The sequence below is a fragment of the Oryzias latipes genome, chromosome 4, assembly GCF_053564925.1.
Source record: "Oryzias latipes strain Hd-rR chromosome 4, Olatipes_Hd-rR_3.1".
NCBI classification, from domain to species: Eukaryota; Metazoa; Chordata; class Actinopteri; order Beloniformes; family Adrianichthyidae; genus Oryzias; species Oryzias latipes.
The window spans coordinates 8,710,552-8,726,821 of record NC_136240.1 but is presented as its reverse complement, the minus strand read 5'-3'; the positions used below and the strand labels follow the sequence as shown (position 1 = coordinate 8,726,821).

The 16,270-nt window shown below is 44.7% G+C and overlaps 2 protein-coding genes across 6 annotated transcripts; both read right to left on the bottom strand.

The window, feature by feature from the left end:
• Nucleotides 1-242: 242 nt before the first annotated feature.
• Nucleotides 243-6,231, bottom strand: LOC101159573 (uncharacterized). 4 transcript variants are annotated; one of them, XM_078945716.1, is made up of 3 exons: nt 6,014-6,231; nt 5,043-5,211; nt 243-1,424 (listed from the first exon to the last, which is right to left on the bottom strand). In XM_078945716.1, exon 3 carries the CDS (start codon nt 1,412-1,414, stop codon nt 317-319), a length of 1,098 nt encoding a protein of 365 aa, XP_078801842.1. In that variant the 5' UTR covers nt 1,415-1,424; nt 5,043-5,211; nt 6,014-6,231; the 3' UTR covers nt 243-316. The 4 variants fall into 4 exon arrangements, with proteins under 4 accessions (XP_078801842.1, XP_011472121.1, XP_011472120.1 ...); XM_011473819.4 differs by lacking the exon at nt 5,043-5,211 and adding an exon at nt 1,764-1,866; XM_011473818.4 differs by lacking the exon at nt 5,043-5,211 and having other exon boundaries at nt 6,014-6,230.
• A 2,557-nt stretch (nt 6,232-8,788) lies between these two features.
• Nucleotides 8,789-11,384, bottom strand: LOC101163803 (uncharacterized). 2 transcript variants are annotated; one of them, XM_023954078.2, is made up of 3 exons: nt 11,051-11,384; nt 10,670-10,769; nt 8,789-10,382 (listed from the first exon to the last, which is right to left on the bottom strand). In XM_023954078.2, the coding sequence occupies exons 1-3, from the start codon at nt 11,223-11,225 to the stop codon at nt 10,292-10,294; spliced, it is 366 nt and encodes a 121-aa protein (XP_023809846.1). In that variant the 5' UTR covers nt 11,226-11,384; the 3' UTR covers nt 8,789-10,291. The 2 variants fall into 2 exon arrangements, with proteins under 2 accessions (XP_023809846.1, XP_023809847.1); XM_023954079.2 differs by lacking the exon at nt 10,670-10,769 and having other exon boundaries at nt 11,051-11,369.
• Between the last annotated feature and the right edge of the window lie 4,886 nt (nt 11,385-16,270).

Genomic DNA, 16,270 nt, shown 5'->3' with positions numbered 1-16,270 from the left:
TACATAGTGCACTAAATAGTCTGTTCGCTATTTTGTTGTGCTGTTTAAATCTAAAATTCCAAAATCCAGTGCCCTAGAAATTTCCCAGAAGTCTCTGCGAAAAACTAGTGTGCATTAATTCTCACCAGTTTGGGGAATATAGACCACAATGCATTGCCTTTGAACAATTTAGGGAAAAAATATCATAAAAAACTATCATAGTTTCCATCATCAGAACACAGTGGATTTATAAAAAGTCTTCATAAAATGTTCATATTTATTAGGTTTTTACTTCGGGAAAGCAGTGAGGTTTTCAAAAATAGGAGTGACGTGGCGTCTAAATGGCTTTTTCCTCCGTCTGTGGTGGGCTGTGGATTTCTTCCCCGGCGTGGACTCTCATGTGGAGCATCAGGTCGTCAGAGCGCCGGAAGCGTTTGGGGCAGAGTTTGCAGGAGAAGGGCCGCTCGCCGGTGTGCGAGCGCATGTGTCTGCTGAGGTTCCCGCTCTGGCTGAAGCCCTTCCCGCAGCGCCTGCAGACGAAGGCCTTCTCCCCCGTGTGGATCCTCATGTGGATCCTGAGCGTGTGGCTGTGTTTGAAGCGTTTGCCGCACTCCTCGCAGGACGTGGGCGTCTCCCCGATGTGACTCAGCATGTGCACGCTCAGGCTCTCCTTGTCCTGGAAGCTCAGCGTGCAGGCGCCGCAGGCGTGTTGTCTCTGTACGCTGTGGCGGACGGTGTGCTTCTTCAGGCTGGAGCTGTGCGAGAAGGTCTGGCTGCAGATGGAGCAGGAGAAGGGCCGCTCCCCGGTGTGAGTCCGCATGTGCCGGCTCAGGTTCCCGCTCTGACCGAAGCGTTTCCCGCACTTGCTGCAGGAAAAAGGCCGCTCGCCTGTGTGCGTGAAGGCGTGGACCTTCAGGTCCCGCTTCTGACAGAAGCGCTTCCCGCATTCCTGGCAGGAGTGTGGGCGCTCTCCGGAGTGGGTCTTTAGGTGAACGGTCAGCGAGTTGCGAGTTTTGAAGCTGCGGCCGCAGACTTCGCAGATGCAGGACTTCTCTCTGCGGTGGATCCTCATGTGAGCGCCCAGAGCAGCAAAACTCTCTCCACAAACTTTACACGGAAATCTCCGTTTTTCCATCTGCCGTCTCTGATACTTCCTCTTCTTGAAGGGTTTTGCACCCACGTCCTTGTTTGGGGTTTTCTCCTCCACCGGACGTCTGACTCCCCCGTTCCTCACGGCCAACTCCTGGTCGGTTCTCGATCCTCTGTGAGCATCATGCGGACAGTTTGGATCTTCTTCCTCGTAATCCTGCTTCAGATGCAGCTGCTCTTCTTCATCCAGGCCGATGCACACTTCCTCCTCTTCATCTTTAATCTGGGGACGTTCTTCTTCTTCCTGCTTCACATCACAGTTCTGCTCCTGGTCACAGATTTTCATCTTTGGTTGACTGAAACGACAAAAAACACGCAAACAAAAGTCTGGGATAAATATTCAAACAAAAAACACAGACAGAGGCAAAAAATGAGAGAACCTGGACTGAAAGTCCAACTGGAGGCTTCAAGGTGTCATTTTTCTGCACTACATTGCCCTTTACTAATTAACTGCCCAAGAGGAGTCGTATATAAAATGAACAAAACAGGCCCCAGAACTGAACCCTGAGGAACGCCACGACATGGATTTTCTTTTTCATTTCAGAGGTTAATGAACTTACATTGACGTAAAAATGTTCTTCCACTGAGGTATGACAAAAACCAAGCTAAAACAGACCCAGACAGACCATAATCACCTCGAAGACTTGGGATCATAATGCTGTGATCAACAGGATCAAGACGCGATTTCCGGCCAGAATGGGAATCTGTTCCAGTAGAATGATTCTTCCTCAAACATGACTGAAAAACATCAGAGATATGATGTTGCTCTATATACACATTTAGTTGCTCTGCACCTTCCTTCTCCAACATTTTAGAGACAAAAGGAAGCTTTGAACTTGGTCTAAATGGTTTTGGATCAGTGGGAATTACAATTTTTGTGAGAAAAAAAAACCTGAGTTTAAATGTATAAGAGGGTTTGATCTTCTTCAGTAGAGAATAATCATCCAAGATCCAAGACCTTTGTCCAAAAACCCTGAAGAAATGTGCGACCATCCAATTGGGAAAGCTTAGGATGTTGAGCGGTAGTGGAAGAAACGAGCGTGTTGAAAAGAATTTCTGGATTCGGTCTATTTACTGAGATCATTTTAATGGAAGGAAGCTGATCTAGCCTGATTTATCGTCTCTTTCAGAGGAAGTCTGTGAACCTCCATAAATGCTCCAGTTTACGGGGCTGTGAATATCTTCACTCATCCAAGGAAATGACCTTTTTGGAGAAACTACACTCTCTCTAATGGAAGCAACGTGTTTCAGATGGAAAAAAGTGACCGTGTGTGAATGGGTGAAAATATGTAACATTAATTAATGCCCACCTATAGACTGCATGTTACTGATTACTGCAGCCCTGTTCTGTTTGCGTAACATCATGTCTTTTGATGCTTTTGCTGTAGTTTGCTGCCAGCAGCAGCAGTGAGGAACCCGTGTGTGATCGGACACACCAAGCCGGCGGATCCCCATCTGCAGGAATACGTGCCTCCAAGAGACCGTACGTGATTGGTCCTCCACGCGGATACATCACACACTGCAAGGCTTGTAGACAAATGTATGGCGTTGTTGTTCACCTATCGGCCTATCCCGTTAGGGGTTGCCACGCCGACTGGTTTGGTAGAGAGTTTTTATGGCCTTCCTGACACAACCCTGTATTTTCAACGCACAGGGAGAGATTTTGGCTCATTGCGTCCCTGAGGAGTCAACCCAGGTTTCCAGTGTGACAGTCCTGCACCCAACCATTAAAATCGAGTAAATCCACCATCCACCCCTCCATCCATCCAGCAGGAAAAGCTGCCTCTGTCCACTGTTCTCCTCCTTCCAGCGATTGAAGATGAGTCTTCTGTAATTCATAGGCTGCACTCACTCCCACATTTACCTGTATTTTACACCTGTCTGGACTGGGGTGCCAAAAAGGGAAGGTAAGAGTGGGCCCAGACTGGGGGGGCACAGAGGCCCCCTAACAATGATGAAGTAAGTCATAAAACAGTAAGTAATCACAAATATTTTACTTTCAATGTCATGGTAACATTTTATTTGTTTTTGGAAACATCAACATCTGAAGGAATCCCCCCCATACCCCATGTTTGTTTTAAGATGGTTCAGTCCTACTTTTGAGGTTTTTGACAGACCGGCCCACGTTGTGTGAGGGAGAGAAGACATGTCTGAAAAATCAGGATCCCAAAAAAGGAGGGAAAAGAAATTAAGAGAGGAAAAGGAGTTGAAGGGTTGAATGTATGTCAGCCAGTATTTCAGGACAAAAGGTGGGTCTGTGGTAGAAAAGGATGGAATATTAACTTTGTCCCAATAAACTCACTTCTCTCACCATATTAGCTCAAGAAAAATGGAGTTTTACCTTTCACTATATTAGTTAGCTGATCCCTTCATACATTTATCAAGCCGTTTTTATTCAATAATAGTTGAGTCAAGTACACCAGCATCAGCAGAAACAGCAGCATCAGTCTGTCAGCTGCAAATATTAATATTTGACCAGAATTTCATAAAACAAAGGTGAATCGGTCATAAGAATGATTAAATAAAGTTAATTTTAACTATTTTAACAGACAAAAATAAAATGGAAAATGTGTAATAAGGAGAATATCTGCTGTGTGCAGCAGAATGCTCTCTAAATTCTATAGTAAATTCTATTGTATTCAGTGCTCAGTTCTTCCCACACTATACATGTCAGTTGTCGTGCTATTTTGTCACAAAGATGATAATAATAGTATAAAAAAATTCCATCATAATGCATAATTGTATGTCAAACCGTGTTGGGGGAAAATAATTTTGGGAAAATTATTTTCATGGGGCCCAAAATCCATTGCGGGGCCCCTGGTCTGTTCTGGTCAATAAAGTTTTTTATTTTGGTTTGTTAAAGGACTAAAAGGCGGAATTTCCGGTAGAGCAATTGTGTTCGTAGAGTGAGGGAGGCATAAAACGTGGAATTAGACATCTAGAATAGATATCTCCATATCTATTTCTTCTTGTAGCTCAGCTTCTCTGTGACCACATTTAATCCAGTCCATTACGAGGGATCTCCATCGCTGGTAGATCTATTGTCGTAAGTCAGCTCGCCGGTGATACCACTCTCTTTCTCAAAGACAGCTCACAAATTCCATTAGCAATAAATATAATTAAGTCTTTTTCCAAAGCATCCGGTCTTTCCTTAAATTTGAAAAAATGTGAACTTCTCCCAATTAAATCTTGTGATTCGGATTCACTCTTTAATATTCCTGTAAAGACATCAGTCACATATCTTGGTATAATAATATAAAAAACGGAAAATGATAGAGGTAATACTAACTTTTTTCCAATTATTGATAAAATGAAAAAGAGGTTTAACCTCTGGCTCTTACGTGACCTTTCCATTAAAGGTCGAATTCTCCTCTCCAAGGCTGAAGGCCTCTCCAGAGTCATTTATGCCGCTCAGTCTCTTTATGTCAGTAACATCGTTAGCAAAACTGTTGATAAACTGCTATGCCACTTTGTCTGGAAAAACTGAACTCATCATATAAGGAAATCTGTTCTGATGAATGATTATACTAGTGGGGGGGCTGAACTTCCTGGATTTCAGTACCTTAAATATGACTTTTAAAATTAATTGGATAAGAAAGTTTCTTAAAAATCCGAACTCTCTGTGGAACTTCATACCCAATTACATTTTCTCCCAGGTTGATGGGCTCGACTTTTTACTGCTCTGCTCATACAAGCCCGACAAAGTGTCATTCAAACTGTCTTCATTTCATAAACAGATGTTACTTGCTTGGTCCATGATTTAGAAACATAACTTTTCTCCTCACAGGTTTTACATTTGGAACAATAGATATATTCTTTACAAAAACAAAGCTATCTTGATCCAACAGTGGTTTGATAATAATATCAGACTAGTTAGTCAATTATTCAATCAACAAGGTCAACTTTATACTTACACCGAATTCCTTCAGTTCTGCAGGATCCCTGTTTCTGTGAAGGACTTTTCGGTTGTTTTTGATGCCGTTTCCCTCAACCTCACCTATCTTTATGAAGGAACTCCGACTCCATCTGCTCCCCAACCACAGCTTCACGTGACGGACACTGCTGTCGGAAAACTCTGCTTCTCTGCTTTGACAAATCAAAACAAAGACATCCGAAGACTGTTCCAGCAGGAGCTAAAAACGGAATTCCCGGCCAGAACATTTTGGACTTCACTTCATGGTCAAGTTTGTTGGGAAAAGGTTTGGCTTCTGCCAAACAAATGTCTTATGAACAACAAAGTGAAAGAGTTTTCATTCAAGATCATTCATAGGTTTTATCCAACAAATCAGTTTATGCAAAGGCTAAAAAGGGATATTGATAAAAACTGTTTCTTTCTGTTCTTTTGGACCTGCAAGTACACTGAAAAAATATGGGACAAATTAACAAACTTGATAAAAGCTCAAATTTATCCACATTTTACCTTAACATGGAAAAACATCTTATTTGGTTACGTTAATTACGATAATACTTTATTTTTTTTTAATTTTATTTAATAAATCTTCTGATTTTATTAACCAAGTATTACATTCACAAATCTAAATTCAGCTATAAAGCTCCTAATTTTCTTGATTTACTAGCCCAAATTAGATGTTACTTACACTCCATTTTCCCCAGTACAAACAAAAAAGCAATTAAAACATAGCACCTTGCTCAGCTTTATAATTTAATATAAGTTTATTTTCTTGCTTGTATATCCCCTGGCGTTTACTTTGAACTTTTGATGTATAGTTTATTGTCCCCTGTTCTTTTGATGTATGTCACCTTGTTTCTGAATCAATAAAAAAATGGAGTGAGGGGGGCGGATTGACAGCAGGTATCGACACGTGCACGCGCGTGCTCACTCCTGTCAGATGCACTTCAACCTAGAGACAACAACGTCACGAACCTGAAGCTGGCGTTTCCGGCGGAAATCCTGCAGTCTGCGCCGCCGGTCGACCTTCTTCCGGTACCAGATGATGTTTCCTTTTATAAAACCAGTTCCTAAATTTGTCAATATTTCAGCCACAAAAAGGAAAACAAACCAACATTTCCTTTCATGGCGCCAGAGGCTCAGGTCCGTCAGATAAGTGTGTCCCTCAGAAACAACAAACTGCGCTCTGTTGGTTCCGCGTCATAACTTCCACAAAAACTACACGTTTTCATTAATTAGAAGAAACCCGAATTAAACTGAACTTTATTTATCTCACAGGGAGAAATTCACTCATCATGGTAGCTTAAAGAAAGAAAAAATAAGTGATAGTACAGTTACAGCTCACCAGATATGAGATTTTAAAAAACAAATAAGCAAATAGATACATAATAATTGGGCACATTTGTGCAAATGTTGATGACCTGGTCACACAGATGAGTTGTGCAGTCTGTTGGCAGTAGCACTCGTTTCTACACTGTTGATGTCTGAGTCTGTTGCTGAAGGAACTCCTCAGTCCCTTCACAGACGGGTTCAGTGGGTGAGATCTGCTGTCCATGAAGGATCTGAGCTTGGTCAACATCCTCCTCTCACCCACCTCCTCCACAGAGTCCAACGAGCAGCCCAGGACAGAGCTGGCCCTCCTGACCAGCTTATTCAGTTCTGGTCAGTTCTGCTCACCCCCCAGCAGACAACAGTGTAAGAAAAGGCAGAGGCCACCACCACAGTCATGAAAAGTTCTGAGTAGAGGTCTGCACACTCCAAAGGACCTCAGGTTCCTCAGAAGTTGTAGGTGACTTTGACCTTCCTGTACAGGTCATCGGTGTTGTGGAACTAGTCCAGTTTGTTGTTGAGGTCAATCTGTCCTGCAGGTGTTTAAGCACAGGTGATTGCTCTCACACCAGCTCCCAAAGTTCCTGATGGTCCTGGTGGTCTCTAGGTGAGTCAGCACCCGGTGCAGCAGGTAGAAGACCTGTCATCCATCCCAATGTTTGGATTGTAGGAGAACTGCATCGGGTCAGTCGCCGTGCTCACCACAGAGCTGAGGTTCTTACAGATGACCATCTACACGGTCTTCGTCAGGTGGAAGGTCAAGTCAACAGGTCTATAGTGCTTTGGTTCCTCTGTGTGTGGGGTCTTGGGGACTGGGACCACACAGGAGGTCTTCCACAGGACTGGGACCTTTTCCACGCTAAGGCTCAGGCTGAAGATGTACCAGAGTATATGGCAGAGCTGGTCTGCACAGTTCCTGAGCAGCTGGGGGCTGATACCATCAGCTTTCCTGCTCTTCAGCCGCCCGAGATCCCTCCTCACCTCAACTCACCCAATGTAAGGGAGGGGAATGGGGGACGGGGGATGTGTGAAGAGAGAGACAAGTTAATGTAATTCAGTGATGCAGTGGGTCGGGCCGTCGATGTTCTGGGAGTTCTGCAGTATCTCCCTATCTGTGGTCTGGGCACCTCAGACTGAAGTCTCTCAGCTCCCTCCTCAGTCCACACTTTCACAGACGTCTTCTGTTAGCAGCTGTCTCCTCACCCTGGATGCATCTAGGGATCAGATGCACCAGGTTGTGCAGGTTTCACAGACTAGAAATGTTCCAACTACATTCTCTATTGACATTTTATTTGAGAAAAAGCCTCCTGACATATTTTTCATTTGTGGCTTTCAATAAAATATACTTACTGGAGGCGTCTGAAGGTTGCCAAATTTGGATAAAAAGTCACCGAAATGGCAACGTGTGAAGTTTGTGTCCCCTAACATTTCAATGGAAATTGAGTTTTGGGTGTTTATACCTTGTTCTTGTGAAATTTCTCTGATGATGGAGGACATGTATAAAGAAAATGTATACTAAAATTATATTTCTGAGTCTTTCCCCGTTCAAATATTTGTGAATCAGGATGAAAAAATACCATTAGAAAAAGATTGTGGTTTGAAGCTACAGTCAGCAGGCCACAGTCTTCCTGCTCTGCTCCATTCTGATGCATTCACTGTCAGACAAACAGATCCATGAACGTCTTTGTTTTCCTCTGGGTCTAAACTGTACGGCTGGATAGCCCTAACATTGGACACCATTTTTGTTGCTCCGCTAATGTTAGTTTGTAAAGGGGCTGTAAGCTAGTGGGAGAGAATGTAAACAGATGGGTGATGGAAAGTGGGGGTGGACTTGCTTCATGCCAAAAAGTCCACCCACAATTTGGACATGAATTTCTAATGAACTAGTGCCGATCTGCAGAAACTACGTCCAAAAAAATGACACATTTCTTCTACATTTGAGCTAAAACGGCATCATCATAATTAACCCTTGTGCTATCCTAGACACTTTGACATTGGGTCATCCAGACCCACTAGACAGTGCTCTGAACCTTTTTTCTTCAATGATTTGTGATCTTCACTGGTGTCCATGGATTACATGAAATCTTTCCACCTTTATCATGGTAGGGAGAACATGTCAAAGTAAGGGTGGGGTCATCTAAGATAGCACAAGGGTTAAAGTGCGGCAATATTTGAAGTGTACCAACTTTTTCCTCTAAATGCCATCTGGTGTCAAATTCACAGTCCGGATAAACACCTAAATCATAAAACACCTATAATACTCATAAAATAGCATGATTACACGGATGAGGTTCTAGTAATAGATGGAACATGAACCACATTTTGTTTTCTGGAAAACATGCTTTTGCTCCGTGGGAACAATAAAGTTGGGCTTTGGCTTGCAGTCAGTTATGTGATAAAACTGAAGATAAATAAAAACTATTTATTTTTCTGTTTTCCATTTATTGCACTAAGACAAGTAAGTGTCCTTTCAGATTATCAGTGCCCTGCTCAGGGTGAACCCTGCCTTTACCCAACAGTAGCTGGGATAGGCTCCAGCAACCCAGTGACCCTAAAAAAAGAAAGGGTTAAAAAAAAGGTTGGATGGATAAAACCAAAAAGGGTTAAATGATATGAAATGAATGAAACAGTTTTTCTTGTATGTTGTGAGCATTCAGTGATGAGACACAGAATGTATTTCATGGTAAAATCAGAGGTGATGTGAAAATGTAACAACCAGCAGGCGGTTGATCAGTTCATGATGAAATGTTGGGTAAACTCATTTAAATGTGACACTAAAAATACTTTTAAAAAAAAGCACAAGCTCAAAGTTCACATTCTTCCTGTGGAGATCTGGGAATAAAGTTTTCTTTTCCATGTCAGTTTGTTCACATCCAAAGCAAAAGAATAGAAGTTTAAAACCTTTTATTAAAGGCAATAGGTCATTTGAAACTAAACGTTCATCTCGGTTTGTCCAGCTTGACGTTCCTGTCCGGCCGTGAGGTCAGAAACATTACGTTCCACCGAAGTCAGCCGTGATTCTTCCAGAGGTGGGGGTTACACAGGAAGTTTCCTTTGAGAAGCCACTTCCTGTTTGCATTATCCTTCATTGTAGTCATCCAGTCTTTTCCTTAACTAGAAATGTGGTTTGGAAACCAACAGTCCTTCCAGCCCTTGTTCTATCTTGTGGGGTACAGATGACCCCACTCCCAACATTAACGTTGGGAGTGGGGTCATCTGGACCCCACAAGATAGAACAAGGGTTAAAGGATTTAGGTCACTTAGGACTTTTTACCATCTTCAGTGAATGCAGATCTGCCGATGTGCTCAGAAAAGGTTTTTAGAGCTGGGGTGGCAGTTCCAGGCCTCAAGGGCCGATGTGTTCGGTGTGTGATGATTAGGTCAGCCAATAGGACGCGGCAGAGCAGTTATTCTTGGAAAACATGCAGGAATGAGGATGTTAACGCCCCCCACGAATGAGCGGGATGAGTGGAAATTCTGGCTTTATTGAAAACATTCCTCCCCCTTCGATTCGGATTTTCGGATTGGATTTTCACCTCTGACAGGACCACAAAGCCAGCAGCAGAGGGCAGACTGAGCTCAAATGTTCTCCACATGGACTCCTCAGTGCAGCGTTCCAGGACCTGCATTTTACTTTTCCGCCTAAAACCTACAAATCCAGATTTGAACGTTTCAAGCAGGAACGTCCCCGAGCATCCAGAGTTCTGAGGGTGGCAGCAGGTCGGCTGTGAAAGCTGCCGTTTGGCGCTGAAGCTGCTCAGTCTGTCGAACGTCAACGGCTAGAGGAGCAACAAACACCGGAACAGGTGGAGCTTCCGGCATTAGGAGCACCATTACTCCCCTTCAGGAGTCTTCATCGCGGCGTCAGCCTCCTGCTTCACGTCCAGTGGCTCCTCGTCCGGAGCGATGCTGAGCTCCTCCTCTTCATCCTTCACCTGCGACGCCTCGGCTACCTCCTGCTTCACCTCGGAGCTCCTCTCCTCCCCGTCTGCGTTCATAGAATCCTGGGGGAGGACTGCAGGGAGCACAGACATCATCATCATCATCACCATCAGGGCTGAGTAGATGATGAAGAACATGGATAAACAAACGGAATCATTTGATGGACAAAGTTGATTTAGAAAGCAAAACGTGACATCATCAGCTGAGATTTTGAACTCAAACTGTTCTTTTAATCATCCAGAGTCGTTTTTCTCAGTGAAGATGGTTTCCAGTTGATATTTTTTCCCCGGCGTCTCATAAAAGTGGGTTTTCTCCTCAAACTGCACAGGAAGCACTTCATGAAATCCCTCACATCCTCACCTGTGTCCTAACCCTGGATCTTTGCTGGTGTGGTTCCTGTTAGACACAAAAGGTGCCTGTGCTTCAGGATCATCCCATGACATCTCCCCCCTACATGGCACTGAAGCACAGGAACATTTGGAATTTCAGGTCAAAATACTCCTGAAAACAACAGATCAGAAGCCAAAAATGCTTCTTTCTTTCCCTGATTATAACGAGATGATCCGGTTGGTTATGAAAACGAGAAAATTGTCACACACTAAAAGAAAACCCGTAGTCCTTTTCGGCTTCTATACAGAAAAAAATATGAATTTTTTAAAAATGCTATTTTATGTTTCAAAGAAAACCAAAACACTTTCTTCCTGCCAGATCTCCCGGAGCATGAACAGAGGGAAACCTTACCTAAAGCGGGCGGTTGGACCTGATCAGGGCTCCAGCTGATGTCTGTCTGCCTCCGGCGTCGCTCGCTCTTCTCCTCGTACTCCTCCACGGTTCTCTCGTACCGGGCCAGGATCCTCTCCGCAGCAGCGTCGAGCCTCTCGCTGATAAACTCTCTCAGAAACTCGACTGAAGACATCGCTGTTGTCGCGGGGTTCGGCTTAAAAACAAACAAACAAAATCAGACACTCCGCGGTGAAATCCCCCTTGCCCGAAGCTCGAAGCTAACGATGCCAGTCTGCCCGCGTGCGTGCTTCTTCTTCATTTCCATGCCCACACAACAAGTTATAAAGCTCACTGACGCCACCTGCTGGACTGGAGTGGACACGGAGACAGAATGAACATTTTAAATTATTATGTTATGTTATTTCAGGCTATGATAAATTAATGTCAGGCTCTCAACGAAACTCTTTTAGATACTATTCAGATACTTTGAGTGTGGTACATCTTAAACACTCCCTGCAATTAAAGTACATACATATTCCATCACACAGAGAAGCAACCGTGCTGGAAAAGCTTTCTGTGAATGGTGAGATGGCTGGACCCTCATTTTTATCAGATTTACTTATTTAGTTTATGAACGTCCCAGAGCCCTCAGGTCCACAGGTGCAGGTCTGCTGGTGGTCCCAAAGGTCAGAACTTAAACCCACGGCGAGGCCTCCTTTCAGCACTGTGGGCCTCGCCGGTGGAACAGCCTGCCTGAGGACGTGAGGGCTTCAGCCACTGTGGAGGTTTTTAAGAAAAAACTTAAAACACATCTTTTTAGTAAAGCTTTTACATAGTTTTTCTTGTCCACATGTTTTTATTTGATTTTATAAAATTTTAACAACTAATTTCATTTGTTTTGATTTTAATGTATGTGTTGGGTTTTTGTGTGTTTTATTAATTCGTTTATTTTTATTTATTATTATTATTATTATTTCTTTACTAATCTAGCCACAGGGGTTGCAAGCCAGCTGCCTCTGTGCCGGTCCCAAGCCCGGATAAATAGAGAGGGTTGCGTCAGGAAGGGCATCCGGCGTAAAAATTGCCAAAATAACCATGCGAATCATCCACAACACTTTAGACATACCGGATCGGTCGAGGCCCGGGTTAACAACGACCGCCACCGATGCTGTTAACCTACAGGGTGTCGGTGGAAATTTGACTACTGTTGGTCGAAGAAAGAGGGCAGGCAGAAGGGTCCGTGGCCAGAGAGAGAAGGGAAAAGGCAGGAACATAGGTTTGAGAATAGGGACTCTTAACGTTGGCACAATGACAGGGAAAGGCAGAGAGCTGGCAGACATGATGGAGAGAAGGAAGGTAGATGTACTGTGTGTGCAGGAGACAAGGTGGAAGGGCAGCAAGGCACGTAGTATTGGAGGAGGATACAAACTGTTCTATCATGGTGTTGATAGGAAGAGAAACGGGGTAGGTGTGATTCTGAAGGGGGAGTTTGTAAACAGTGTTCTAGAGGTGAAAAAAGTCTCAGACAGGATGATGAGCCTAAAGTTAGAAATTGAAGGGGTGATGGTGAATGTAGTCAGTGGGTATGCGCCACAGGTTGGCTGTGAGTTAGAAGTGAAGGAGAGATTCTGGAGTGAGTTGGATGAGGTCATAGAGAGTATCCCCAGAGGAGAGAGAGTTGTTATTGGAGCAGACTTTAATGGGCATGTTGGTGAGGGCAATAGAGGTGATGAGGAGGTGATGGGCAGGTTTGGTGTGAAGGAAAGGAATCTGGAAGGACAGATGGTGGTGGACTTTGCGAAGAGGATGGAAATGGCTGTAGTCAACACTTACTTCCAGAAGAGAGAGGAACATAGAGTGACATACAGAAGTGGAGGTAGGAGTACTCAGGTGGACTACATCCTATGTAGACGAGGTCATTTGAGAGAGGTTAATGACTGCAAAGTGGTGGTAGGAGAGAGTGTAGCCAGACAGCACCGCATGGTGGTGTGTAAGATGACACTGGAGGTCAGGAAGAAGAAGAGAGGGAAAACAGAAAAGAAGACCAAGTGGTGGAAGCTACAGAATGAAGAAACTTGTGAGGAATTTAGGCAGAAGTTGAGACAGGTCCTGGGTGGTCAGGATGAGCTTCCAGATGACTGGGAAACTACAGCAGAGATTATCAGGGAAACAGGTAGGAAGGTGCTAGGTGTGTCATCTGGAAAGAGGAAAGACGGTAAAGACACTTGGTGGTGGAATGAGGAAGTACAGGACTGCGTCCAGAGGAAGAGGTTGGCTAAAAGGAAGTGGGATGTAGAAAGGACTGAGGAAGGTAGACAGGAGTACAAGGAAGCGCAGCGTAGAGTGAAGAGAGAGGTGGCAAAGGCCAAACAGAAAGCCTACGATGAGCTATATGACAGGTTAGACACAAAGGAAGGAGAGAAGGACTTGTACAGGCTAGCCAGACAGAGAGACAGAGATGGGAAGGACGTGCAACAGATAAGGGTGATTAAGGACAGAGATGGAAAGGTGCTAACAACCCAGGAGAGTGTACAGAAAAGATGGAAGGAGTATTTTGAGGAGCTGATGAACGTGGAAAATGACAGGGAAAGAAGGGAGGGAGATGTGGTTGTTGTGGAGCAGGAAGTAGCAGAGATTGGAAAGGATGAGGTTAGGAAGGCTCTGAAAAGGATGAAGAGCGGAAAGGCCGTTGGTCCTGATGACGTACCTGTGGAGGTATGGAAGTGCTTAGGAGAGACAGCAGTGGAATTTCTAACGAGGTTGTTTAATAGGATTTTAGAGAGTGAGAAGATGCCTGAGGAATGGAGGAGAAGCGTTCTGGTTCCGATCTTTAAGAACAAGGGTGACACGCAGAACTGCAGCAGCTATAGAGGAATAAAGTTGATGAGCCACACAATTAAGCTGTGGGAAAGAGAAGTGGAAGCCAGGCTTAGGAAGAAGGTGGAGATTTATGAGCAGCAGTATGGTTTCATGCCCCGTAAGAACACCACTGATGCCATTTTTGCTTTGAGAATGTTGATGGAAAAGTACAGAGATGGTCAGAAGGAGCTGCATTGTGTGTTCGTAGATTTAGAGAAGGCGTATGACAGGGTGCCGAGGGAGGAGCTGTGGTACTGTATGAGGTCGTCTGGAGTGGCAGAGAAGTATGTCAGAGTAGTTCAGGACATGTATGAGAGAAGTATGACGGTGGTCAGATGTGCTGTAGGTCAGACAGAGGAGTTCAAGGTGGAGGTGGGACTACACCAAGGATCAGCTTTGAGTCCCTTTTTGTTTGCTATGCTGATGGACAGGCTGACAGACGAGGTAAGACAGGAATCTCCCTGGACAATGATGTTTACAGATGACATTGTAATTTGCAGTGAGAGTAGAGAGCAGGTGGAGGAACAGCTAGAGAGGTGGAGGTTTGCTCTGGAAAGAAGAGGCATGAAGGTCAGTCGTAGTAAGACAGAATACATGTGTCTGAACGAGAGGGATCAAGGTGGAAGTGTTAGGTTACAGGGGGCTGAGGTGAAGAAGGTGCAGGAGTTTAAGTACTTGGGGTCAACAGTTCAGTGTGATGGGGAGTGTGGAAAAGAGGTGAAGAGGCGAGTGCAGGCAGGTTGGAGCGGGTGGAGGAAAGTGTCAGGAGTGTTGTGTGACAGAAGAGTGCCAGCAAGACTCAAAGGAAAGGTGTACAAGACAGTGGTGAGACCAGCTCTGCTCTATGGGTTAGAGACGGTAACAGTGAGTCAGAGACAAGAGGCTGAGATGGAGGTAGCGGAGATGAAGATGTTGAGGTTCTCCTTAGGGGTGACCAGGTTAGACAGGATAAGGAACGAATACATCAGAGGGACGGCTCATGTTGCCTGTGTTAGGGACAAAGTCAGAGAAGCCAGACTGAGATGGTTTGGACATGTTCAGAGGAGGGATAGTGGATATATTGGTAGAAGGATGTTGGAGATGGAGCTGCCTGGCAGGAGGGCAAGAGGACGGCCAAAGAGGAGATATATGGATGTCTTAACAGAGGACATGAAGTTGGCTAATGTTAGGGTAGAAGATGTCCATGATAGAGTGAGGTGGAAAAGGATGATTCGCTGTGGCGACCCCTGATGGGAAAAGCCGAAAGAGAAAGATTATTATTTCTTTACTATGAGTATTATTTTGACTACTGTATTTTTTATCTTATTTTTATATTTTATTCTTTCTCTGGGAAGCACTTTGAGATGCTCTGTAGCATGAAAAGCACCCGGCTGGGTGGCTCGGTTGGTAAGGTGAGCGGCTACCACGCAGGAATCCAGGGTTCGACTCGACGGGAATAAACAATGTTACTGAGTCAATTACCATATCAATGGCTAGCAATGAACATCACCCAGTGAGGATCCTATGGCAAGGACCCTCACTAATTCCCAAGTGGAATTAGGCTGTAGCTCACCACTCCCCCAGGGGATGGGTCGAATGCGGAGACGAATTTCCCCATTGTGGGATCAATAAAGTACCAATATAAATAAAGTTGAATTTGACTATTTAAAAGAACCACCCTTCTGCGGGTGGTCTCTCCTCCAAGCTCGGGTCCTCTACCAGAGGTCTGGGAGCTTGAGGGTCCTGCGCAGTATCTTAGCTGTTCCGAGCACTGCACTTTTCTGGACTGAGAGGTCTGAGGTCTTTCCATGTATCTGTTGTAGCCACTCCTCCAGCTTGGGGGTTACTGCCCCAAGTGCTCCAATTACCACAGGCACCACTGTCACCCTCACTTTCCAGGCTTTATCCAGTTCTTCTCTGAGTCCCTGGTATTTCTCCAGTTTCTCATGTTCCTTCTTCCTGATGTTCCCATCGCTTGGCACTGCCACATCCACCACAACGGCTTTCCTCTGTTCTTTATCCACCACTACAATGTCTGGTTGGTTCGCCATTACCATCCTATCAGTCTGGATCTGGAAGTCCCACAGGATCTTTGCCCTCTCATTCTCTACCACCTTCGGAGGTGTTTCCCATTTTGACCTTGGGGTTTCCAGTTCATATTCTGCACACATGTTCCTGTATATTATTCCAGCCACTTGATTGTGGCGCTCCATGTATGCTTTACCTGCCAGCATCTTACACCCTGCAGTTATGTGCTGGATTGTTTCAGGCACCTCTTTGAACAGCCTGCACCTTGGGTCTTGTCTGGTGTGGTAGATCTGAGCCTCTATCACTTTGGTGCTCAGGGCTTGTTCCTGAGCTGCCAGGATGAGCACTTCAGTGCTGTCCTGTAGGCCAGCC

What these genes read in the sequence shown, in the direction of transcription:
- LOC101159573 (XM_078945716.1), bottom strand. Translation starts at nt 1,414, where the DNA reads ATGAAAATCTGTGACCAGGAGCAGAACTGTGATGTGAAGCAGGAAGAA.
- LOC101163803 (XM_023954078.2), bottom strand. Translation starts at nt 11,225, where the DNA reads ATGTCTTCAGTCGAGTTTCTGAGAGAGTTTATCAGCGAGAGGCTCGAC. An exon ending in GGTCCAACCGCCCGCTTTAG is followed by an intron (nt 10,770 to 11,050) that starts GTAAGGTTTCCC and finishes CCTGTGCTTCAG; the next exon opens with TGCCATGTAGGGGGGAGATG. An exon ending in GATCCAGGGTTAGGACACAG is followed by an intron (nt 10,383 to 10,669) that starts GTGAGGATGTGA and finishes TGCTCCCTGCAG; the next exon opens with TCCTCCCCCAGGATTCTATG.